General features: G+C 38.8%; 1 protein-coding gene across 4 annotated transcripts in view; it reads right to left on the bottom strand.

The window, feature by feature from the left end:
- Positions 1 to 26848, bottom strand: part of KIF5C (kinesin family member 5C) — a 143459-nt gene that overhangs the window by 19072 nt on the left and 97539 nt on the right. For 2 of the 4 annotated variants that reach the window (XM_037912495.2, XM_037912497.2), the window contains exons 19-26: positions 25820 to 25929; positions 24699 to 24800; positions 22872 to 22932; positions 18990 to 19061; positions 17830 to 17934; positions 15798 to 16014; positions 14419 to 14531; positions 1073 to 4913 (exon numbers count right to left, since the gene is read on the bottom strand). In XM_037912495.2, coding sequence (XP_037768423.1) covers positions 14422 to 14531; positions 15798 to 16014; positions 17830 to 17934; positions 18990 to 19061; positions 22872 to 22932; positions 24699 to 24800; positions 25820 to 25929 — 777 coding nt within the window. In that variant the 3' untranslated portion in view covers positions 1073 to 4913; positions 14419 to 14421. Of the gene's footprint in view, positions 1 to 1072; positions 4914 to 14418; positions 14532 to 15797; positions 16015 to 17829; positions 17935 to 18985; positions 19062 to 22871; positions 22933 to 24698; positions 24801 to 25819; positions 25930 to 26848 lie in introns of those variants that run through there. The other 2 variants (XM_037912496.2, XM_043525082.1) reach the window with 2 other exon arrangements.

The raw sequence follows: 26848 nt of genomic DNA, 5'->3' as shown, positions 1-26848 counted from the left end.
TGTACATATACTTTAGCTGGTCAGTGGCATAGTAGTCAGCAATCAGAAGGCCAGCAGCTGAAATTTGCAATGCCTACTGTGAAGTAAGAGGCCTTCATCTGGCATTGAGCAGCCATCATGAACAAGGAGCTGCCTATTGCTGACAGAAGAGCCCCCTGCCCACAAATACTATTCTGAGTGTTTAAAGATTGGTATGGATCCCAAATGAAGCAACAGAATGGAACATATGGTGAAGATTCAAGTGATGATGAATGTCAGCTCATGCACTTTTTCAACAGAAGGTATGTTTATACAGGAAAAAGAAGACCCGCGGCAGTAAGTCTCAGAGCACAAATGTCTACACAGCTATTTTTACCTTGTTTGTGTGTGAGGCCTTTGAACACATCAGTTGACCTAGGCTCTGAGACTCGCTGACATAGATTATTTTGGGGGTTTTTTTTTAGTGCCTATGAGTATCCAGAGAAATAATCAACTTTTATATCAAGCCTAAACTCCCTCGCAGTTTAATTCTAAAGTAAGTGTTTTAGTGCATCATTTAAACACAAATTTAACAATAAATACCAAACATTAGATGGCTCAGAAAGGGAAGTCGTGAGGATGCAAGAGCCTTCCCCCGTTGCACTGTGTGTGTAGAGGCTTGCTATAATTGGAGCACAGAAAGCAGACAGTGTCACTATGATTAAGCTCCCTAAAGGGGATAGAATGAGAGAAGGAGGATGCCCTACCATCTCTCCCTCACATATGCCAACCAGCAAAGCACGGGTGGATGGAAGATTTGGGTGGGGAGCTGGAAGGGAAGAAGCACTTCCAGCTCCCTACCCAGGAGGTAGAGTCCCCACACCCGCACATGCTCCCCCAGAGCACATGGAAAAACTTTTGAGTACCTCTCACACCTTCGGGGGAGGATTAAAATGCAGACGTTTTTCTAGTGCTCCAGTACATTTATACAGCTCGCCACAAAAATAATTAACTTCCATAATGCCAGGAGCTGAGATTTCTTGGTGAAAAAAGCCAAAAAGACATGTCGGCACTACAGACATTGTTAATACATGCCACAAATACAGCATACAAGAAAGTTTAATTCAATTTTATTTTCCACTTCAACAGTTTTTAAATGATACATCATGCAGTCTGCCAGTGTATCCATACATCTTTAATAGATAGTATTTTAGAACCAAGATTAAAAGATTTATCCATGGAAGGGGGAGAGGGATTCAGATCTGCTGTTAAGAGTTTAATACATTACAGCATCATTTGCTGTAGTGGCAATTTATTCCCCTTGTTACCACCAAAACGTGTCCACAATTTAATTTTTCCTAAAATGAACACTACTGTACAGATACACAGAGCCCAGAAAATACACATCTGCAGTACACATTACACACTTTACAAACTAGACACGTATAATTCTACAGAATGCCTCAGTCCCCATAGTCCTCCTGAAATGAAGAGTATTTCAAATTGACAAAGTTGTTTAAGACAGGCTCTGAAGTGGTGTTTCTGTATTTGTTTAGCAGATATTTGTGTGTTTTTCAGTTCATAAAGTCCTTAAAGCAAAAAATCTCAGCAAAGGTCAATTAAGATTACCCTGCTAGTATGACTTAATGATTCCCTTTCTTGTCATGGGTATCTACTTTATATTATAAAAAGTTATTTTCTCCTCCTTGCTGTCCCTGCTCCCCCGCAACAGAAAATTACATTCACGCTATTGTATGAAGCCACAATCCTCAAACACTTATTCCTTTCAGATATATGGAATCCAAAGACTAATTTGGTTTAGTTAGAGATTTGTTCATATTTAATGAACTGATGAGGATAGCACTCTATTTCACATACTCTACAGTTACAAATCTACCTGAGAACTGCAAGGGTGTTAATTCCTGGTTCTTCATAAATTGAAGTTTAAAAAAGTCACTCAGAAGTCTGTTGTAGACAGACATTAACATACTTAAGAATCTATTTTTAAAAAAGTTTCCAATACATTCAGGATAATCTATTCTCACCCTTGTTTGGTGAAATACACACTTGGTTGCACATATCAGCCAAGATCTTTCCAGCTTTTAAAGCATTCCTTACTTTCAGCAAAACCAAAAACACATTTCAATAAATAAATGATGAATTTAAGGATAAAACACAAGATAATAGAACTCATTAGTAAAAAAAAAAAACAACAGAGCAGGAACATGCTGTTAATTAGTAGCAAAATGAAAAATGTGCATTTTAGTTCCATATTGCAAATCAATCCATGAAAGTATCTCCATTATCTTAGTAAAACTTGTCCTGCATGAAGTTTTACATATGAAATTTAATCTAAATTATTTAAATCAGTTTCCTTGCAAACAAACATCTAGAATAAATATGAAATTTGACATTCAAAAAGGAAAGAAGAAGGAAGCACAACAGCATTAAGTGAAATAGCAAAACACAGACTCGAGCTCTGAGTTTGAGCTTGAGCTCATGAGCAGAGGCATGGTTTCCATTTGTGTATAAAATATGTAAGATACTGTAAAAGTAGTACAAAAATGTTGAATGCAAATTATGTAGGATGAAATTAAACTGTTACCTAAAACAGTCTTAAGAATGGAAGATACTAGCAGCAGTATAAATTATAGCAACACATTCATGAGTTTAAATTATGTAAATTTTCAATCCTTCATTTTGAGGATTAGAGTATAATATACCTCTTCAACATTTCAGTGATAAAGTGATCAAAGTCAGGATCTAAAAGTTAACTCTGAGACACTTAAGTGATCTAAGCTAGATGGACTGACTGGCTGATCAGCACTAGCATGATTATCTAAGAGACATCAGAGCTAACTCATCAATGAAACTGAAGAGAACTATCTAAACTGTTATGCATAACAGGATGATTTTGCTTTTTGTTCTGATGTGGAACCTGGGCTTTGTTTTTAAGCTAGAAGAAATTTTTAAATATAGCTGTGTGACAGATTTCAAATCAAGGATACAGGAAAAACATTCTACAGTAGTCCAGTTATAGGACTTCCGTGTATGAAGAAATAATACAGAATGTTTGATGTACAATAAAATGATAGTAATTCATAGTTGGCATTCCTCTCAGACAACGTTTTTTGGAAACAAAGGAAGAGGAGATTTGATACTTTTTTACATATACACATTGTAGCTATACACAGCTATTAAGATAGCACAGGGTAACTTTGAAATAGTCCCATTACTGGAAATTGCATATGACAAGTTCACAGTTCATTTTCCTGGTGGTGCCTATGCACATATTTAAAGAAAAATAAAAGAAATGAAACCTAGGAAAATACAAAATAAATTAAATGCAAATTTGAAGTCTTTATTAAATACTTTTAACAAAATGCTCCCCAAAATAGTGCAACACTTAAAAAAATAAATTAAATCCAACTTACTGTGCTATAATTGAGAGCTTTCTAAATAATTTCTGTAGAAAAAAAATGTCTGAAGTAAATTCAGAATCTTTAGATATTCTCTATAGCAGGTTAAATATTTTTAAATATATGTCTACCAACACACAGGACACATTCAGAACCCCAAAACTAACCCCAACATTAAATAAGAATAAACAGCAGCAACCAAGCCTAAAGGGGTATAATCTTGCTTTACTCATCTTGAAATCTATACTGCTTTAAGACCATTTGATATTCACATGTGAAACAAAAGCAGTAGGTATCCAACATAAGAGCTTTGACTTTGGCCTGCTAACCTAGCTTTTCCACGGTGAGACCAGTGCCCGCTGCTGTGCAGATGGAAACTTCATATCTGGCACTAAAAGAGAATGCAAAAAAGGCAAGTAGTCTCATTACTGGTTGAATGAGCTAAAATTATCCAGAGGCAGACTTAAATATTATCAAGTTCCAGTATGAATTTATCATTTACATTCTTTGCCTTTGCACAATGCTGTATTAACATGTGCCATCTTCCTAAATTCTCTTTCCACAGCACAATTGAAGTATGTACCCCCATGCTCTCTTAGGAGCACTTAATAGAATTTTCTCTAGGTACCCAAGAGACGACTCGCTCCCATTTCTGAATTCCAATATGAACCGATCAGGGCTTGCCAGAAACATGATGGGAGGGGGAAGCATCTCACTTTTTTCAAACCAAGATTTCTGCAGCATTTTGAAAACTTTCAGAATTTCCTGATGAACAGTGCTTATAAACTCCTGGCTAGCTATCAAATTAAGGGCATACCAATCTCATCATAGGCAGAATTACAAGCAGATCAGATGTTATGTTAGTTTGTGTGATCACTGAACTCCAAAACGTAATGCTATACTAACAGATTTCTCTCCATTCCATAGTTTGATCTTTAACAGGTATGATAGTAAAGGATATTTTTATACAGATCCAAAGATTTTACCAGGATATTAAAAATGCTTCTTTGGGGAAATTTACTTCAGAAAATGTGTTTAAAATAATTTAATCATATAGCAGCACATTTTCATCTCCTAAAAATATAAAATAATATGTATATTATACAGTAAATCAGTCATGATAGAACACAATCAACTGCCTTTGATGGCACTTGGTCAATGAATGATTAACTCTTTGATGCCAGAAGTCAGGATTTACTGATTCCACAGAGTACTTCAAACAGCATCAGTGCCAGCAGAGAAGCCCCAACCTAACCAGCGCCAAGGGGTAAAATTAAGTCAATGGAAGATATTTTGAATGGCAGACCTTCTATTGTTACTTAGATGGCTATGTTACAGATATTGTACAGGTTTCCAAAGAAGAGCTGAGCTGAACACACTTCTGTACACATGGAGATTCTATGAAGCTCAAAGTATTTGAAAACAGTGCACTGCAGATGGCTGTAGAAAGTACATGGACAGGACGCAGAGCAAGTTGAAGAAAAAAAATATCAGTGAATTAATGTCTGTCTTTTAACATGCTAAGTGGAGCCTGACCTGTCAAAAGAGGAGAAGAGAAAGAAAAAAAAGAAAGTTAGTGAACATTTAGGTCAGCAAGGGAACATTTATTGGGCCCAATCCTGTAAACACACTACCCACATAAAGAACTTTAAGCACAGGAGCAGTCCAGATATCATATATGGGATTACTCATATGCTTAAAGTTAAATGTGCGTCTAAGCGTTTGCAGGATGGGGCCTTAGACAATAAGCTACAAGGGCAGGGGATTTTTTCTTATCTATTTTTAAAGCCCCGAGTAGACAATTGGCACAATACATAAAGATATTAATAACTACGGTGAAAATCATTCTTTTCCATCGAAAATATAATAATAATGTATAATATAATGATATAATAATAATAATTTAAATATTGAACCATTTACAATCATAGAGTACTTAATTGTTTTTTCCTCCTTTCCCCTCAACCTTTTCTATTGCTAGGTATACGGATATAACAATAGAGATGTACAATTCAGAATGGGATATCTTTACTAACAAGCCCATTTGTCTAAATTTATTCAGTAAGGAACGTATCTGTACTGGAGTTTGTAACCACAGCCGGATGTGGATAAAGAAAAAGAAATCACATCCAAAGGTTCAATGTATGTCTTTACATAGAGAGGCTCATCTGATTGTTCAACCTCCATCCTTCTTATCCACCACAAGTAATGGAAACAAACAATTTAAGGAAACAAAGTTCAAGGTATATAAAACAGCCAAGTACAAGGGGGAGCTACTTAAAGTACATTAAAATAATTTCACAAACAGCAACTTGGAAGAACTGGCTTCCAAGAAAAATATTTGATTTTAAATCATGTAATAGGTTTCCCATTATGTATATATCAAAATTCCTGGTTTCATTTGCTTATCACTAAACCAATTAATATATTTAATACTTTTCTGCATGCCTGGTTATAACAACAATTGGAGATTAGAGGAAGATCAAAGTCCTGCTCCCAGGCAATCCAATTATTCACTTTTTCTTGTAAGTTTGTTATTGTAAATAGAAAAAGAATAAATGCTGTTATCCAAAACGCAATTAAAAAGTCAATGGAGCCAATACTTCTTTTTACTTGTGTTTTCAATACCAAAACACTGAAATTTTTTCTTTAAGTTTGCTTTGAAACAAATGCAAGGATAGTATTTCAGCTTCTATTCACTCTGCTTGTAAATTCTTGCCAACTAACCAGAGCAGTTTTTAATATATGCTTTTTATTGGTTGATTAAATAATGTTCTAGCTTGTGTAAGTATTGGGAGGTGCTGGGAACATACCACAGATTTCAGGATTAGGAAAAGGCACAGAGATACTGTGTAAACATAGGCTAGTCATGTATGTCATTCATACACATCCCAACACATATTGCTTTAATAATTCCAGTAGACCACGGAGTGGCATTACTTCTATTGTAAAAGTATTTCCATTTGAATTTCCCCACCTCTTACTAAATAAGGTGTCATGCAAATTTCAGCAAATGTCAAGAAAAAGTGGGAGGAGCAGGGAACAAGCCTCCTTGAAGACTGAAACATGAAGACATTCATATACCATCAAGGAAGAACTGAATACATTTGTAGGCTTCCTACCTATCGTTAGCTAGTCTGTTCGGTATTTCCACACAGTTAGTGGGCTCCAAGCACATCAGTTTGCTTATTTGTATATCATCATCTGGATAATGATTTCCAGGTTGCAGGTCAGTATCTCAGAGTAGTAGTGCTGGTAGCAAACAAAGTTTTGGGGAATGCTGTTGTGTTCATTAAGCTTCTCTCTAACAAGGTGGTTTGTGAGAGAGAGAGAGAGAGACAGAGTTGTGAAAGCCTTTGGCTTTCCACACGTGACCCTCCGTGGCTCAGATCCTCAGCAGCACCAGAGCTCTGCTCAGTGACGCTTTTCTGCTCCCCTGATTCCTGGGACTGTGGAGGCAGATCCAGCCCCAGCTATAATTAGAGCAGAATCAGGAATGCTCTAAACTATGCCTGGATGTCACAGCCCCCCAAAAGCCACTGAGCATCCATGAATGGCCATAGTGCCACACTGCTCTGGGCATGCCCCCAAAACAAGAACTGCTACATTTTTTTCTCTTCTTCAGCACCCAGCTCAAAGTCAACAATGTGAATTACTTCGGTCATACTTCAAGGATCTGTCAGGCCCTTACTTTTTATGTTTTATTTATTCACTTTTTTAAAAAGCTGCTATTAATACAAATTATTTCTATAACTTGAAAAAACACCTCATTTAGGTTTGAGCATTCCCTGCAGTGTTTGCAACTTAGACAATTGCTTAACAACATGAAAAGCAGAAAATGAAAACTGACTACTCTATTAGCATTGTCCAAACCAAGCAAAATGCAACAACCTCCTTCTCACCCCCTGAACCATCCCTTCTCCTCTTCACCAGATTAATGGTGAAAAATAAATGAGCCATTTGAAATTTGCAGTTTAAAAAAAAAAAACTTAAGTTGCATTGAGTAACACAAGTAGATTCTTTTATTTTAAATGTAGTTTTTAAACTTGGCCATGTATCTTTAAATTCCCTGGCTAAGCATCACAGAAACTAAAATGCTCAACCAAGTTCTGGTATTTGGGTTTGATTTGTAGCTAGTCAGGAGGAGACTGTGTGCATGCATGGTGAGAAGATTTTTTAAAAATAAAACAAAAGTCTCCCACCACACACTTTTCCCCAAAAGTCAAAATTTTTAAATTCTGAAAATTTCATTGAAATTCAAAAAAAAATTGAATTTTGAATTAGTTTGATCTGAGTTTGTAATTAAAAGAATTGGTTCAAAACTGGTTAAGTAATTGTAGAAGCAAAGTAGAAATTTTGAATTCCTTGATGTTCTGTCTCCATTAGACACTGGCACCAGAGTAACTACATTGATGTAGTTACTTACTAGTGCAGACACAGTGCACAGTGAAGTGAAGACGACACTGGTTATATTTATCTAGTAAATTAATGGAGTAGCCACACCAGCAAAAAAAACCCACTTCATATCAGTGCAGCACATCTACATTTGAGGTTTGCACATTTTGAAAATTTCTCTAATGTGGATAGGGCCTAACACCTCTGACATGATGCTTACAAAACACTTGACAATGGTTAAGCAGCTAGTCTGCTATGACTGCTACTTATGCCAATTATTTCCCTGTTCCCTTCTTCTCTTCATTCCCCTTCTTTCTTTCCTCCACCTGCTGTCTTGTCATATGCTAAGTAACCTGAACTAGAGACTGTCTTTTTACTAGATGTGTACAGCTTCTAGCACAATGGGACCATGATTGGGCAATCAAAGTCTTGATTGAGTGACTTGGTTTCTTTGTCCAGATCTAGTTTTTTATACTTGCACACATTTGGATAAGCAGTTGTACCACTGGAGCTAGTAGAAATGGCAAAAATAGCACTGACTTACCAACAAATGCTTTGCCATGCTGTGATTAATAAGTTAACATCAATGACCAGACCAACATCCATAAATGACTATTATCTCTAGTGTGAAATGATCAATGGACTATTAAGATAACTTCCCTCATCATGTCATAAAATTTCCATTCCAGAGACAGAGTAGGCTACGCCACTTAATAATAAACAGTTCATGTAAGAATCACATTCCTGTTTCGTTGCTGTTGAGGGATTATAAAGGAAGTTCAGCAGGGCACAATTTTATTTCACAAGTTCTAAAACAATTCAAATGATGGGGTGCCATGGTGATGATTTATCAGCTATGTTGTGAAAATAATCTGTGAGAGTATCCGTGCAAGACATTCCATTTTAATAATACACTGACAGTTATGCAGTGGCTTTCATCCAAATATCTCAAAGCATTTGGACAACTGTATCTAGCCAGGAATCACTTGCTCAGCCAGTTTGCAGCGTACTGGCACTTAGCTGCAGGGCCAAAGTAATCTCAGAGAGTAAATAATTTGGTAAATTGACCAAGGCATATTAATGGACTGGAGAATGAAGTTGCCCTCCTATATTTTGGCAACATAATTGAGTTAAAAGAAAAAAATTTAAAGCATATAGTTATATTCTGAAGTAGCAACACTAAATATGGTAACATGAAGTTCCATATTTATTGTGTCAGTGACTTCCAGATCAAAGTTACTCAGCTGACCAGTTATTAACTGTCATATTCTAGGATCTGAAATTCAAGTAATGTCTTTTATGGCCCAAGCATAATGATCATTAAGAAATATTCCCCATATCAAAAACTACCTTATATTACACATGTACCATTTTTAATAGGGTTGCATAGATGTAACAGGGTGAATTTGGTCCTGCAACTGGAAATTAAATAAAAATTCTATGGATGATGCAAGTACCAAAACAGAATCCTGCTCATAGCTGTGCTGGTTTTCTGTTCTAGTGAGATTAAAAACTTGACTAGAAAATATAAAGCATATATGACAGTTTTGTCAAAAATGCTGATTTGTTGAACCCAAAATGTTTTGTGAAGACATTTCAGGTTAGACAAACTTTCAAGAATCACCTCAATTTCATGCACAGCTGCTGATCCAGGGGACATGTTTTATTTCAGAAACGTCATGTGTCAGTGTATCCAAAATTTAAAAATTTCAGAATCTCTTTGCAGGAAATTTCCAGTTTCAGCCAGATTTAGTTCCGAGGTCTGTTGATACAGGGTGTTTAGCTATAGTGTGCTCCTGCAACATGGAAGCAGTGAACAGGGTGTCTCTGAGAAGATGACCGCTTCTGCAGTTCAGTTTGTTTGAGGGCTTCTTGCACCTGCTTTGTAGCAGATTTGATTTTGCCATTTATTATTGTACTTTTGTGCAGATGATTTCCTAAAGGCTCACTCATTATATGCTGATACAGTTTCTTCTTCCCAGAATAGTTCTTGTTGTAGAACTTCTTATGTGCCTCTTACCGAACACTTTTCCTTTGTACTTATGTGTCGATGACAATACAATGAAGTTCTTAGGTTATGTTGCTGGCAAGACCAAAAAGCAAACTTCAATTAAGAATGAGCTAATACATGAAAAACCCCAGCAAAGGCTTGCCCATTTCATCTATAGCAAAAATATGCTGCCTGTAGCCACAGGGTTCAAGGCAAACACAAGCAGCAAAAACAACCCACACAGGATATTACATAGCTTTAATGTGATTAGACGAATGGTTTGCATGCATGTATGACAAGAAACATTCTCAGCAAAAACCACACAGTATCCAAGAATGCTTAGTGCCTAAAGGAAACAGCAAACTTTCAAAAAACAAACCAGAGAAGAGCCACAAAATAGCAGAATAAGAGCCGTTCTTAAGGGAGGGGAAAAAGTCAAAATCACTGGACAGAATGTAACCATCCCCCAGCCTCTTCCACAATTGATAGGCACCTGGCTAGAGTCCAAGTCATTTTAGTCAGTGTGATGGAACTGTACAGTTAAGTAAAGCTACTAACTGCCTAAAATAATAATTAGAATTTTAAAATTTCAAAGAAATAAAGCACTTTTAGGAGACCGTGCGTTACAAAATATGCGAGAGAGGATACATTGCTGGTCCTCCCAGTAGAAGCCCCTTTGCTCATTTGAAATCCTCGTGACTAATTTAAACTGTTAGCTAATAGTTTTCCAATTGAAATCTGCCAGGAAAATGTAGAAAATATAAAAAAGCGAATAATATGTTTACAAAAAACTTATGTATTAACATCAACATCAGCATGGAGTTAACCATGTGAAGTCGTCAGCACACTGTCCCAGCGCAATCCAGGCCACGTTTACTAGAGTTTAAAGAGGATGAATCTGCTGAGAAAGGGGGATAATCAGATGGCTAGGAATTTCCAGCCTTTATAGGGAACAAATTTGTGAAGCAGTCATGCACACAAAAAGGGGGAGGGGGGCTCCAATCAACCACATTTCCTCCCTTCATGAGCAATTCCTTTAAAAAAACATTTTCAGGAGCGTCATACTGGCTCCACCTGGTGCACAAATACTGAAGAACTTTCATGGTTCTCACTGCTTGGCAAATGTTTTTAACTAGCGTCACATTCAAGGAGCTAACGTAAACCAATGAAGAACGTATGAACAAACTATATCTGAGTTGGGATATTTAGCCACAATCTAAATATACAGAGAAAAATTCCTAGATGAGGAAAAAGCCACATGAACATATCAAAGCTGTACACAGAGATAAATGCTTAGGCAAAGCTGAGAAAACAGAGAGGAGAGGAAACATTTAAAGCCAGCAAACTGATTAAAGGATTAGGCTTCACAGATGCATACATTTTAGGGTCAGAAGGGACCACTGTGACCACCTACTCTGATCTCCTGCATAACACAAGCCATAGGACTTCCCTGAATTAATACCTGTTTCACATCCAATAGCTAGAGTCAAATTAGAGCATATCTTTTAGAAAAACATCCAGTCTTGATTTAAATATTTCCAGTGATGGAAAATCCACCACAGCCCTTAATTAGTTGTTCCAATGGCTAACTATCCTCACTGACAAAAATCTGTGCCATTATTTCCATTCTGAATTTATCCAGCTTCAACTTCCAGCCATGGAATCTTGGTATATTTGTGTCTGCTAGAAGGAAAAGACCACTTACCAAATTTCTGTTCCCCATATAGGTATTCGTAAGACACTGATCAAGTCACCCCTTAACCATTTCTAGGATAGGCTAAATAGATTGAGTCTATAAAGGCAGGTTTTCCAGTCCTTTAATAATTCTTATGGCTCTTCTCTGAGCCCTCTCCAATTTTTCAACATCTTTCTTGAATTGTGGACACTAGAAATGGACACAGTGATCAGTACCAACCAATAGCAACCAATAGCAGTCACCAACAATGACAAATGCAGAGGTAATATAACTTTTCTGTGCCTGCTCAGTATTTCCCCGTTTGTACACCCAAGGATCGCTCTGTGGAGCGGTCAGTGTGTCTCAGTGGATAGAGAACTGGACTAGGACTTGGGTTCTGTTCCTGGTTCTGCCTCTGGCCTGCTGTGACACCTTGGACAAATTACTTCACCTCCTTGCCTCAGTTTCTCCTTCTGTAAACTGGGGATAATGACACTGACCTCCCTTTGTGAAGCACTTTGAGATCTACTGATGAAAAATGCTATACAAGAGCTAGATATTAGTGTAACTATAAGCATCCCTTTTGTCCACAGCATCACATTGTGAGCTCATGTTAGCTGATTAACCACCATGACCCCGAACTCTTTTTCGGTCAGTGTTTCCCATGAGAGAGTCCCCCATTCTGTAAGTATGGCCTATACTCTTTGTTCTTAGATGCATTATTTTACATTTGACCTTACTAAAACACAGAACATTTGCTTGCACGCAGTTTACCAAGCACTCCAGATTGCTCTGCATCAGTGACCTGTCCTCTTCATTATTCACCACTCCCCCAATATTTGGGTCATCTGCAAACTTCATCAGCAATGATTTTATGTTAGGTAGCATAAGGACAACCAATCTCTGAAGTTGGACCCTGCATCTAGAAACACTCAATGATAATTTCTCAGTTACTAAAACATGGAGACCTATCCGTTAGCCAAATTTTAATCCATTTGACATGTGTCATGTTGATTTTGTATTGTTCTAGTTTCTTAATCAAAATGCACGTGTGTTAAAACTGCAGCAATGCTTGATGTAGCGTAATTGCCTCCATTGCATATCCTGAACGTTGCTTGTATTGTATGATCCTAGGGGGAAAAAAGCCTTCCTGAAAGTCAGCTTTGCCATTCACGCCTTTGTTTACAATGCAGTAAGATCTTCACCACCACTAAACATCAATGAAAGTCATAATACATGAACTAGAGCTGGGTGGAATTTTTTTTCTGAACACAACAACATGTTTTCCATCAGAAAATGCCAGTTCATCAAAACAACTTTTTTCATAGGAAAGGGTCGGTTTTGATGAAAAATTTTCAACTTAAAGATTTTGAAGTTATCAGAACGTTTCAGTTTGACATTTTCAAAACAAAAATTCTGGTTTTCTGGTTCAAAACATCTGCTAAAAATATGGTATAATATGGTAAATAGTAAAAAATATGGTCAAATTCAAAATAAAACATTTCAAAATTATCAAAACAAAATGTTTTGATTGACCCAAACCAATTACCTTTTGGATTTTTGGTTTGTGAAAATTTGCAATTTTGATTCTGCATCCCAATTTGGCATGGGAACATTTTTTTAAATCTCCAACATTTTTGCAGGATTACAAAATTGTTTCCCACCCGGTTCTAATGTAAACAACCCAATTCCTCTTTCACTTTCCTAGCAAAAACATACAGACAACATGTTGGCCAACACCGATCCCCTTCCTCCGGCTAAATGGCAGAGTGGCTGAGGCATTAGCCCACTGCCATATTGTTCTCCCTTCTCTTTACAACTACTACCACTGCTCTAGTTGCTCGTGTTATTGAGTTTGGTGGAATGTGGTGCAAGAAGTTGAACATTGCTGTGTAACAGCTGCAGAGGATTAAAACAGAGGATGGTTCTCTCTGAAACCTGTTCTGCTTGCCAGCTGTCTGGAATTACAGTCACCTTAATTCAGTACTGGATAAAGCCAAAGCTAATCAAAGAGCAATTGCCTAATTTCACCTTCCTTCATTTTGCATCAAGAACACTTTTCATCAGCATTTTTATAAGACACCAGTTTTTGTAAATCCTACAAAGTTTCCAAATTGCTGCTTTTTGTTCCCCTTTGGAATGCCACTTTCCATAAGCAGCATTGACTGTACATGCTTTAAGCTAGGCCTGTATTGCTACAGGAATGACCTACCAAATGTCTCCACCTCTCAAGTGGTTTCTCACCTTTATGGCATGAGATTTGCTTCTCGAAGTTCACATTCTGAATGGGGTCCAGTAGACATCTTCATCACCCAAGCATCTAGAATCACTGAACAGCCTGTTTCTGCATGTGTGCAAGGGCACACACGCAAAATAGTTGCTCTTAAACTTTTCAGCTACATAACATTACCTCTGGGTACCCTGGGTATTCTCTACCCTAAATATAGGGAATATTGCAAACAGTGAGGGCACATTGTATTATCCAAAGCAAAAAATGGAAAGTTTGCAAGGGGAACCACTGTACTTGGGGAATCCTCTCTATATAACATATGGAATGTACAAAAGTAAACCCTAATTTAGCTTATATTTGTAACAGTTCAGTTTACATAAACATCCACAATGGGAAGGTTGCTTGCACGTTGTTGTAGCTGTGTTATTCCCAGAGAGACAAGGTGGGAGAGGTAATATATTTTATTGGACCAAATTCTGTTGGTGAGAGAGACAAGCTTTTGAGCTACACAGAACTCTTCTTCAGGTCTGGGCATAATGAAAGAGAGCAGATAATCTAAACCAGCAGCTTGCAAAGTGTTCTGACAGTGCATTCCTTCTCACTACAATGGTTATTAATGTTCTTCATAACTAAACCACCAGAAAAATAGATTCCATACAAAAGCCTTCACAGGTTTTCTAAAAACAAGAATGGGAAATAAAAAGGAGTGAATGTTGAACAGCAACAGATTTAAAAGTCATCTTGAACTCACTGTTTATTTCATGTTCTGGCAGTAACTGTTGTTTGACATTCCTCCTCCTCCTCGGATAGCATGAACAGCTGTTGGAGAAGATGCTGGGTAATGGCCAGGGCGGATAGGCTTGGCTGTAGTGTGAAAATCAAAACAAAATTTAGCACTCACTTTCCGCTCTAGCACATCACTGTACTGTTATAAAAGTAACTGTTCTAGGCATTTCCTGACATCTACAATAGTTTGGGCCAAATTCTGGCTGTGGGGAAAGTGGAAACTTCCCTCACCCTGCCAACAGCCACATGCTGCAAAGATGATCATTTGCACCTGTTTTCTGCCAGCGATCATCCCTCTATACAACCACTTCCTACATTCTGCTTCTGGAAAAAGGGCTTCTCAGCGCAGCTGAGTGGGGAAGACTGTACATGGTGACCACTGCTTGGCTTGGCCAGCCAGGTACTTGCATGTGCCCACTACTATGGAGGAGAGGAGAAGGTATCTTTGGGGGACTTTCTGGAGAAGGCAGAATGAAAGCATTTATATATGTGCTCCCTGCTGCCCCCTCGGGTTTTCTGGTGTGCTCCACCACAAAATTTGAAAACGGTTCCACAATGAATTCCACTTTAAACACTACGTGGCTGTGCGTGCAGTCTGTCCAGTGCCCTGGTAACACCAGACATCCCCAAGCTGCACAGTAATTACATTTTAAAATAAAGTGTGTACAGAAGTGAGAGGATGAGAAAGGGAGGAAGAGAAACAAGGGGGATAGAAGAGACAGTCCAACTTAAGAAAGGTCATTAGAAGTACATAAGACACATTAAGCTATCTAAATCAGTAAACAAATATCTGAGGAGCTTTATCCTTCAGGTGGGTTATGTTCTACAAAAGTGAGGTCCCTGAAGTGTCCCTGGGTGGGGCGTGCACATCCTTTTCGGGGAGGCTATTCCCTTGCCTCAGCCCTTCAGCCGGAGGCCCCGCCCCACTCTGCCATAAGCCCCACTCCACCCTCCAAGCCTCCTAGCTAGCGCCCAGAGCAGCCCCGAGCCCCCCGGCCAACCCTCTGGTACCCGGAGCAGTCCAGAGGAGCCCCGAGTCCTGGTCACTCAGAGCAGTCCGGAGGAGCCCCTAGCCTGGGGCACCTTAAGGAGCCCTGAGCCCAGCCATGGCCTGGCCCCAGGGCTGCGGCAGGGAGCATTAGCGGAGATTTGGAGAGGCTTAGCCTTCCCCAGCCCTCATTACCAGCCACCCATGGAAGTGTCCTTCCTGTAAGGAAGGGTGCACTGGTGAACTACAGCTGGGAATCCATAGTTTGCCCTGGAAGCCTTCTACTATCACAGCACTTTTAAAACCTACACAAAGTTTGTGAACAACCCAATGCCTGGTTTGCTTTATGTCCTTACCAATCTGAGCAGAGTGTGCTCTCCTTGCCATGTTCTTGGCTCTTACAGCCTCTTTAATGCGATCTACCTCCTGCTGGTAGCGTTTGCGGTCCCGCATGGCATTCTCCTTAGCTTCCTTCAGTGCACTCTCCAGAGTCTTAACTCTCTCTGCTGTAGCTCGAAGTCGTTTTTCCAGCTTAGGAAGCTCACAACGAAGATCTGCATTATCACGTACCAACTGTAGTAGGAAGAAGAAGAAATGGTATTACTCCTTTTGCAAAGCCATATGGTCTAGTGGATAAGCCATCATGACACGCGGGGATAGAAGATTTCACTGTCATCCTTACAGAAATGTACTGGGGCGAAACAAATAGGGTTCTGTAAAATTCATTGTAAAGTACACAGGAAAGAGGAGGCTTTTTCAACTATAATGATTTAGGGTTTGGTATTCCCTTGTTCTTCCACCGAAAACCTGAAAGTTTTGTATGCTGTATTTTAATAGCTGTGTTGGTCCCAGGATACTAGAGAGACAAGGTGGGTGAGGTAATATCTTTTATTGGACCTACTTCTGTTGGAGAGAGAGAAGCTTTTGAGCTACACAGTGCTGCTGAAAGAGAAGTCCAGTAATGAAAGTTTTGGATATGCTAGGAAAGCAAGAGTCAAACCTCTTTCAGTGACAGCTGTGTTCAATTTGTAAACCTCAACACCATCTTTAGGAAATAAATCTGCCTAAATTTAATTTCAAAGATAAATAAATCAGCAAGCATAGCTTGTTGTCCAGATTCATACAAGATCAAACTAGAGATGCTCTTTGTGTTCCATATCCTTAAACTTCATGCTACTAACAACAAGACTGTTTCATGTATTAGACTGCCTTCAGCACTACCTTCTTGAACTGTACCATCATCAGTGGTTAAATGCATGTGAAACAGAGCCTAGTCTCCCATTTCCTGTCAGCTCTTTCTTTCTACCTCAGTAAGGATTTAGAGCTTGTTGAATCAGTCTGCTGCAACCTCACAAAGGGGAAAAAATGATCAAGCGACAATGAATTCATTAACCCTCAGCACTCTGACTACCCACAGATATTTAACATAGGGGGAACACCTAGTTTTCTGCGGTTTCAGATGATCTACTGGAAGCGAGTGGGCATTCCCCATCACAGAGGGCGGATGGGTTTCTGGCGGCCAGGAGCTGGGCTAGCATCAGGACTCTTGGGAGGAACCAGTCCTTAACCTGCACAGAGAATCCTACATCTTCTCTTCCATACTGCACTCCACTTCCCCCTGCTGTCAGTTCCAGATTTCTCCCTCAAGCCAGGAACCACTGTTGGCAAGATAGGTCATACCCGCAAACCCGTCTAGAGACAGGAAAGGACAGTCATAGAGCCAGCAACAGACGAGAGCAGGGGGGAACAAAGGGACAGGCCCAATGAGGGATGTGTGTGTTTGTGTGTATGCGCATACAAAAGGGGGGCTTTATTCATCTCTAGTCCCTACATAAAAGGGCACTAAAGATAACTATTGGTTTTGTTTTTTTAAAATGTTGTACTGACACATTGACAAAGTCTTGCCCAAACAATTACCAAAGCACATTAGACTGGCATAAATATACACAAATGTATATTTATGCCAAGCATCACATATTCATGACACATGCATTCATTACACAAACACTGAGTACAGGAGACCAACTCATACTCCGATTCACTCCTGATGCAATGAATTTTAACTGAATATCATGGGTATTTTGGCAATTTAAACATTATTTCAATCAATCTAACAATATCTGAGGCAAATTACCGTCAATAAACTATCCTGGGGTAATTATATAGATAATTAGTCTCAATTAATTACAAAATCATCCATCAAAAAAGGTCAATTAAAAATGTGATTTGGAATAATATAAAATAGTAACAAGTTAACAGGATTCTCCTAGGGCTAGAATTTCAGCGAAGACCATGGTTAAAAATTAACTGAAAAAAAAACTACTAGACGAGCCCACTTTCTATTTAAAGAGTGACTGCTAAAATCGAAGCCAGAGGTATTAGTCCCACCTGTTTGTGAACCTTTGTAAGCTGCTCCAGGTTGTTCTCAAGAAAGGAAATTTTCTGCTTCTGAGCAGCACTTCCTCCTCCATCATCGCTGTCCAGTTCAACACTCTGCACAGAGAGCAAATTATAGAATTAGAGCAAAGCCTTTGAACCCAGGGAGAGGGGAAAGCTAGGGTTTTGTTGGGGGTCTTGTAAGTTCCCCAAAGAGAGACTACTTCTCAACAAACAGGTCAGAAAGACATTGCTTTTTCTGTTCATTTTGTGTTCTCAACAGCTACATTCCCTCAACATGGAAATTAAACAAATAAAAGCTATCAAAAAAAACCTTAAGGATCCAGAAAGGGGAGTGCCGTGAAACCTTTTGACTAGCTTTCATGTTGACAAAAATTTCAGTTTGTCTGTGATAAAAAATACCTTAAATTCTGCTAAAAATCATATGTCGGAGGTGCACAATGAATTTCTCAAATTTATTTTGCCTGGGGGAAAGGATGAGGAGTTTTGAACCATAAAAAAAGAACCACAGCCCACAATTCTGGCTCAGGTCAGCACAAGTTTTAGGTGTGAGTTTGGGGCAGTTCTGGTTCACTAAACTCTGAGTCAGTAACTGAACTGATAAGAAAAGGAGTACTTGTGGCACCTTAGAGACTAACAAATTTATTTGAGCATAAGCTTTCGTGAGCTACAGCTCACTTCATCGGATGCAGTGAGCTAAGTGAGCTGTATCTCACGAAAGCTTATGCTCAAATAAATTTGTTAGTCTCTAAGGTGCCACAAGTACTCCTTTTCTTTTTGCGGATACAGACTAATACAGCTGCTACTCTGTGAACTGATAAGTGAGATCAACCCATTTCACTGAATAACTAGTTAGAGGAAAAAGCCTCAAAACAGGAGCTGAAGCAGAATTTGATTTTCCTAGACAGATCTGAGAGCACTCCAAATCCCACTCCCCCAGTGTACAACCAGCAGGGGGACAGCAAGCTCTCAGGCTCCCAGAAACCAAGGTAACTGGGCATGGTATAAGAACACTGATAAATAAATTACAAGTCTGCTGGATTTACACCAGGAATTATATACACTAAGCAATATAATAGCCTGGCAAGATTTTTACTGGGGGAAGGGGGGAGATTGTGTTAAAATAAAATCCAAGTAAGATTTGAACTTACTTTTTTGACTCGAGTGGTGAGGTCTTGAATAAAGAGTTTTCGTAGGTTGTGGAGGGTCTGAAGTTCTCTTGCCTGGAAATAGAATTTAAACAAAAAGTCAGTAAAATTTTTGCAGACACTGTTGTAAACTTTCTCCTCACATAAGAACATGTAGGGTAAATTATAGTATAAGTATATATGCAGGTATGCTTGAAAATATACATATATCATTACTGTTTAAGTAACTTTAAATTAATGAATTGCATTAGTTGACAGAAAGGCATGAATTTGGGACGTAATTGGTGTGTGGGAATCTGATGGTTTCACAAAAGTGATTATCTAGTCTGAATCAGTACCTCTATCACACCTCACTTTACTGTCCATAATCATTTCACATCAGCCAAAATTGAACTGATTGTAAAAGGGGGGGGCGGGAAACCATCACAATGAGTTAAGGCTTAGTTCATGTGACTAAAAGAAAGCAATTGTAATTAGTAAAAAACCCAAACCCTTGTTTGTACATGTTCTGACTCACTCAGTCACATCCCCATAGTTCATTGTTTTTTGCTATGTGTCTGCAGTGACGTTCTCTCTGAAAACACATCTAACACACTGAAGAAAAAAATAAATCAACCAGAAAGACAGTCTCAAAAGCTGGCTGTGGTAACATGTACCCAGCTATTAAATGATGCTTAAATCATTGAGCCTTGGATTCATGCTATGACAATTTTGCTGATCAAACCTATGCACTGAAAGATGGTGACATTATACAGGCCCTTAGATACCAAGGTGATAGGTGCCTTATAAATACCACAGGTTCGTTCCTAATCTTTCAACACTACTTAATTTTGCTAAACTTCAGCATAATAGCCACTTTATTCAAAGAGAAATGCGAGAGGCGTGGCACAAAAAGTCTTAATCCTTTGCCCATTCTGTGAAGGGCAGAGAAACCAGTTACAGGAAGGAAATGTGCATAACCATTTGGATAAACAGTGAATTCCAACCCATTCTCCACTTTTTAGATGTTCCACTAGTATGAAGGATATGCCCCAAGTTGATAAGCACAGCCTTTGCTTTTCTATCTTATTTTCCTCTTCTCACACACTGAAGTTTGAACTGGCCTCTCAATAAATCAGGAGCGATAAGGCTATAAGCTTTTGGACTGCCACTTATCTTTATCACTTACTGGGAAAAATTAGGAAGTGATTCTCAACCCAAAACAGGAGATGTTACTGCAAAAGGACGGATAGAAGTGCTTATTTCCAATTATCCACAGACCAAAAAAACCCCCAAAAATCAGTAGAAAAATGTGATGTACAATTACCCACATATACGGTTGTATTCATAACACATACCTTACACTGTTCTAATACAAACATACAGGTGGACATTACTACTCTCTGAAGGGGAAATGTAATTTAGAGCTAGACAGAGATTATTCTTATCCCACAGCTCTTATCCAAAGCAAGGGGCAGCATGAGTCCCTCTACTGCCCCAGAGAAACTCAGTCACAATTCCTTCCCTGGTTCCATCCTGAAACTAAGCAATCCGCTACTGATTACTTCCCTCACCACACTGGCTCAACTGTGCTGGTGGTCGGTGGAGGGCCAAGTCAAGGCTATGCCCATTCTCTAGCCATGCTCACCTACCTGCACAGGACAGGGAAATAGCAACCCCATGGAGACAGCTCTCCCCTCCACACAGTGACCTAGGAGGCACACCGTGCTTGCAAGGGGTTTACAGTCCCTTACTTCTTTGTTCACATGGGAAAGCCTCGATCTTGGACTAAAATGGCACATGTTGCATATAATTTGTTTTGCTTGATTCTTCCTCCTGCTGAAGTAATTACCGATTGAAATTTTGATCATTGCTAATATTTTAATATAGCTGCTGCAACACCCTCCGAGATGCCATGGGAATGAACAAAAGAATGCATGAGTGTACAACAGTTTAAGTAGTTCCTTGAATTTAAAAAGAAACATCATCTGATATAAATCGGTGCAAAATGTCTATGTCCTACTGCTTAAAACTGAGCTCCAACTATATCGCTTACTCACTGAATAGGACAATATCGTCACAGGTCATTCTTACAATTCATGAGCAGTATGAGCTGCAAGAGAACTCATCTGGAAATCAGGAGGGTAGTTAAACACTTCTTCTAAAATCAGGAAATGTTTATATCAAATTATATATATTTTATATATGAAATCTGGGTGCCTAAAGTTCAGCTCCAAAATAAAAATAGCCTGATTTTTGAGACTGCTCCCAGGGTCAACATAGCCTTAATTTTAAATTACGCTCCAAAGGAAAAAAATAAACATATGTAAGCAATTATGCTTCTTGAATTCAAAATACAATATTTTGCATAGAGTTAATCAACAACTTATACAGTAACTGGAAGAATTACTAAAAAATGAAGTTCTGTAAAAAGTTTAAAAGATAATGTTTACCTTCTTGAGCAAAACATTTCAAGAAAAAACAAAACTGGCTAGAGCCAGACAAATTGTTGACAAGGGCTGAACAAGTTTCACCATACAGCTCTGAATACACACATCTTTCCTGAACTACCTCTGATAGTCCAAACTTGAGCAGAAAAAACTGCCTACTGTGTGGTAGTTTTGGGGCACACACCAGTGTCCACCTGGGATTATGAGAAACACTACCAGATTTATTTTTCCTTCAGATTCAGTTTTCAGAAGTAAAAAGCTAGCTTGTTAACCTACCATACAATCTACTCCTCCTTCACAGGCTGACAAATGTAGGGCGGGAAGGGACCTCAGGAGCCCCCTGTCCTGAGGCAGAGCCAAATACACCTAGACCATCCCTAACAGGTGTTTGTCCAACCTCCAGTGATGGGGATTCCACAGCCTACCTTGGAAGCCTATTCCAAAGTTTAACTATCCTTACAGTTAGAAAGTTTTTCCTAATATAAAACCTAAATTCTCCTTTTTGCAGATTAAGCCCATTACTTCTTGTCCTACCTTGAGAGGACATGGAACACAATTGATCATCTTCCTCTTTAGAACAGCCCTTAACATATCTGAATACTTATCAGGTCACCATCAGTCTTCTGTTCTTAAGACTAAACATATGCAGATTTTTTAACGTTTCCTCATACATCAGCTTTTCTAAATCTTTTATCATTTTTGTAGCTCTCCTCTGAACTCTCTGCAATTTGTCCATATCTTCTTAAAGTATGGCACCCAAAACTCGACACAGTACTCCACCTAAGGCCTCACCAGTGTCAAGTAGAGTTGGACAATTAGGTCACTTGTATTGTAATCAAGAAGAAAACCACTATTGTTTCAACCAGCTTTTTACCTCTTCCAAAAGTCTTGTATATTGCACAAAGCCAAAGTAAAAGAGTTTCACAAGAAGATTTCATAGCACTGATCTGAAGACAGAACTAGTTCTTCAAAAGAAGTGTCCTTTCAGTACGGATTGCAGAGCATAATGCATTTTATATAGGATTATACTGATTGCACAGTGACAAAGTACTAACATCTCTGAGAAATGCAATTTAAATTTATTAATTTAATACATTAGTTATGACATATTAAATCAAATATCAAGTATTGAAAAACTTGTAAAGTGAGCCATTTGAGATGAGTATATGTAGGATCAGAAGTAAACAGATTAGTAAAATAGCTTTAGGAAATTTAGAAATAAGGTCTAACCTAGAGATGGGAAAAAATGGGTTGGTTCAGATCCTAAATTTATTCAAATCAAGTTCAAGACAGAAAGACAGTTTGGAAATATACTACCTTTTAAAAACTTATTTCTCACCTAAACCGGTCATTTTCTTGCAAAAACACTGTAGGCAACAAGCACACATAAAAAGGCTGGCAACAAATCATTGCCCTAAGCCCTTGCAAAAAAGCTGATGTTTTAGTTATAACATACCACAGTTTCCTCCAGCCCTTTAAGATCTTCTCTTGCTTGTTCCCTTTTATCATTAAGCAGTCTAAAAAGAGAGACCCTTATGTAAGCCAAACAACAAACCGAAATCATGAAAATAAAAACATGAAACAGAATAGCATCAGTCAAAGTTTTCAGATTTGGGTGGAACATTTGCACATCTGAGTAAAATGCACATCTGCCTGTTTGCATGTGCAATTACCCAGCTGCACACATACATGCAGGCTTTTTCAGCAGTAATGACTGAGCCACCATCTCCATTTTTACATAGATCTCTTTTAACTGTATTTGAAAATTTAATCTTCTATATTTTCAGGGAAGTCTGAGAAAGAGCCCAAATAAGCAACTAGTCGGTTTTCTTAGTGGTGGATTGTTTGTTTTTATAGTACAATAAGCCAATCTTCAATCTTGAAATGAGCAAGACATTTTCAGTTTATCTCCTTGCACAAGGTAACAAAACCGAGCTCTGAAAAGCTTATTCTGGAATATACCAAAACAAAAAATAACCATGACATAACCAATATGATGTGCCCTGTAATTTGTAGGTTAGCCTGGTTATTGGGATGGTGTCTTCTGTATGGGTATGTTGGTGTAAATACTTCTCACTAGAAGACAATCTGGGATGAGTTGGGCAAGAAGGAAGACATGGCTCAAGATGGTCAGCTTCCACTTAAGAGTTGTTAAGGGACAACACCATAAATATTAGCTCTGGTGACTCTGGCATGGTCCTGGACAACCTACAGAACTGGTCTGACCAGGATGGTTCAAAGCTGGCCAAGACTTGAAGTAGCCTCCTAGAGAACAAATAATCCTTGTAGGGTTAAAAAGGACTCTCCTGAAGGTGTAAAGGGGGAAACCAGACAGATACACTCAGACTGCACAGGTGTCTGAAGAAGCTAGGCTGCCTCAGTTTCCATTATGGGATGGTAATACTTTAGGTAAGATAGACATGTTTACATGTTGTTGACTTAAAATCCACTTTTCTCTAATGTTTTGATCCAATTGTTAAAAATGCTTTGTTTTAAGAAGGTTGCTGGTCACTAGGGGCAGGTCTTCACTACCCGCCAGATCGGTGGGTAGTGATCGATCTATCGGGGATCGATTTATCGTGTCTCGTCTAGTCGCGATAAATCGATCCCCGAACACGCTTCCCATCAACTCCGGAACTCCAGCTCGCAAGAGGCGGAAGCGGAGTCGATGGGGGAGCGGCAGTGGTCAACTCGCCACCATCCTCACGGCCAGGTAAGTCAACCTAAGATACGCCGACTTCAGCTACGCTATTCAGCTAGCCCCAGTGTAGACCAGGGCTATGTCACTTGTCCCTGAAACCCAGCTGGATCTGCTGAGTGATATTCCATCTTCTGTGGTATCTATACGGCCTTCTCCATTCCCATAGTATCCAAGCACCTCAGTCTTTAGTGTATTTATCCTCACAACACTTCTGGGAAATAGGCAAGTGCTATTATCCACATTTTACAGATGGGCAAATGAGGCAAGACAGGCAAAGTGACTTGCCCAAGGTCACACAAGAAGTCTGTTGGCAGAACAGGGAACTGAACTCATGCCCCCAAATCCTAGGCCAGTGTCCTAACCACTGTACCATCCTTCCCCTCTAAGCGGCTGGTATACAAAGGGTAACAATCTAAGAATGGAAGAATTGTGTGATTTCACCCCAAGACAGATAAGGCCTATCACCTGAGCAGGTGCACTCAAAGAGATCAGAAAGGGATCAGAGGTGCAGCTAGCCCATAAGTATGACAATATACAAGAAACAAAGCTTAAAGAGATCAGAGAAGGAGACTGCAAACTTACATGAGCTTTTCCAGTTTCATTTCTCTTTCCTGATCCTCTATTTTCAATTTATCATAATCGGAGCTCAATTTCTCTTGTTCCAATTGCAGCTTCTGGTTCATACTGAAATGAGAAGGGGAGAAACCTATCCAGCTTGATACAGACCATTGTAGGTAAAACACTTAGAGAAACCTTCACATCCAGAACAGAGTTACCCACAGAGAATGAACCTGCAGTTCCGCTGAAAAATTCTTGTATTTACACTAACCATGAAGGATCATTAACTGGAGTAAAAGCCTTAATTTAAATATCTGGGGGAAACAAAAACATACAAACATCTCTTGTCCCCTCCCTCCACATACTCTTTTTATACCTCAAGGGCACAACCTGTACTTCCAAAACTTTTCTGTTTTCACATTTCTCATTCTCCTATTATCGTGCCTCATCCCTTTTATAAATGCAGTGGAAAATATGAGCATTACATTGGGATGAGACAGATTTAATTATTTACAGAACCAAGGATATAGCAGTAAGAACCACAGTGCCCCGCACTGTACTTTACATCATAATTCTACTGAGAGAGAATTCCAGTGCAGAATTATGCCCTAGAAGTACAGACGTGGCTTCAGTATGTTTTCGGGGTACTTCATTAACCAATATATAATGAAACTGGTGATGCCAAGAAAAAACACCCCAAGTACTGTAACAGGAAGCAGCTGGAGTTTACTGGCTAGTAGTTGTTTGAAGAACCAGAAAGGCTGTGGCAAGACCAGTGACCATAACAGGTGTTCAGAGTCTTTATTTTTCCAATTTGTTCTCATCCACTATTTCTATCATCTATAAGCCTTTAGGCATAACATTATTCTGTCTTTCTTCCTCCCCTCCACAATTCTTTTTATTGAAGTAGATATAAAATAAGGAAAAGGACAGTTTAATCCATAATATTCTATACTTTTCTGTCCCTTTATCTTCAAATCAGTACAGAATAGTTATATAGGTACCTGTACATGCTGGTTTCTAAGGCCAGCTAGTGCTAGTAGAACTCTTCAGATACATAGGTTTGGATGGAAGAACAATCTTACAATGTCATTAGAACAGTATAGAAAAGGGCTAAATGACAGGAAAACAATGAGCAAGCATACTCTCGGATTTCATCAATGATTTTCTGCTTCTCTTCAATCTCATCTCGTAGCCTGGACAGCTGTTTCTGGTGGGCTTCCCTGTGACTCTCCATCTGTTGCTCCAGTGCTTTCTGCAGTTTGAAAAACAGAAACAGTGTATTTCAATAGTTTACCTGCTTTTACTAATGCCTAATCCTTTCTTTTCTGTACATACGAGCTAAGTCAAACCTATAGTTTTAGTTTAAAAACTAAATCACAGTAGAACATTACTCAATATACTGATTTACATAGACAGTGGTACCATCTCTTGCACCAAGTGCCTGATTCATGACAATGCAGCTGTCTTACGTGGGGAAGCCCTGATTTCTTTTTCTGTGGCTTTGAAAGGAACATGTACAGGAAGATGCCAGGTGTGTGTTACTAAGCATACCCCAAGAATTACAGCTGCTCCTGCCCTCTTCTATACCATCGTACCCATCTGTTTACCAGGAAAATCTTTTTACCGCTGTAGTTGTGCAGATGAAGAACACCCAAAGGGGGGAAAAAAGCAGCTTACCCATGACACTACTGCTGAACTCCTGAAGCTAAAGATATTTCAAGTACTTTGGAAAGCTACATTTTTATTCTCTCTATTTTTGCCTTGATGTTACATAGGACTTTTTTCCTCACACCAGCCATGGAATAATTCTTCATGGCTATTTAATTTAATCATTAATTTAGGTTTTTGAATCAGAGGTCAAATTCTTGAAGATCAGTTACTATCCCTGTTAAATACAGGATTTTCCCCCCACTTCACACAAACTGTAATCCTCATCAAAAAAAAGTACCAGTTCTCTACATTATTGCTTAATATTTCCTCCTTGCATTCTACTTGCAAACAGGAAGGATAAATATCAGAAAATGTGTTTTGGCTTTACAATTCATTAGGTCATTCTGAGGAGGAGGTACTCAACATTCTTTCCAGATGATTGGGCAATTGTTTATATATGATCTGGCCTTTTCTTATTAAATTCCAGTATAAAAACCACATTGATCCACAAGGCCTGATTC

This window comes from Chelonia mydas, chromosome 11 (assembly GCF_015237465.2).
Source record: "Chelonia mydas isolate rCheMyd1 chromosome 11, rCheMyd1.pri.v2, whole genome shotgun sequence".
Classification (NCBI taxonomy): domain Eukaryota; kingdom Metazoa; phylum Chordata; order Testudines; family Cheloniidae; genus Chelonia; species Chelonia mydas.
Note: the sequence above shows the minus strand (reverse complement) of the source record. Positions and strands in the feature narration are given on the sequence as shown.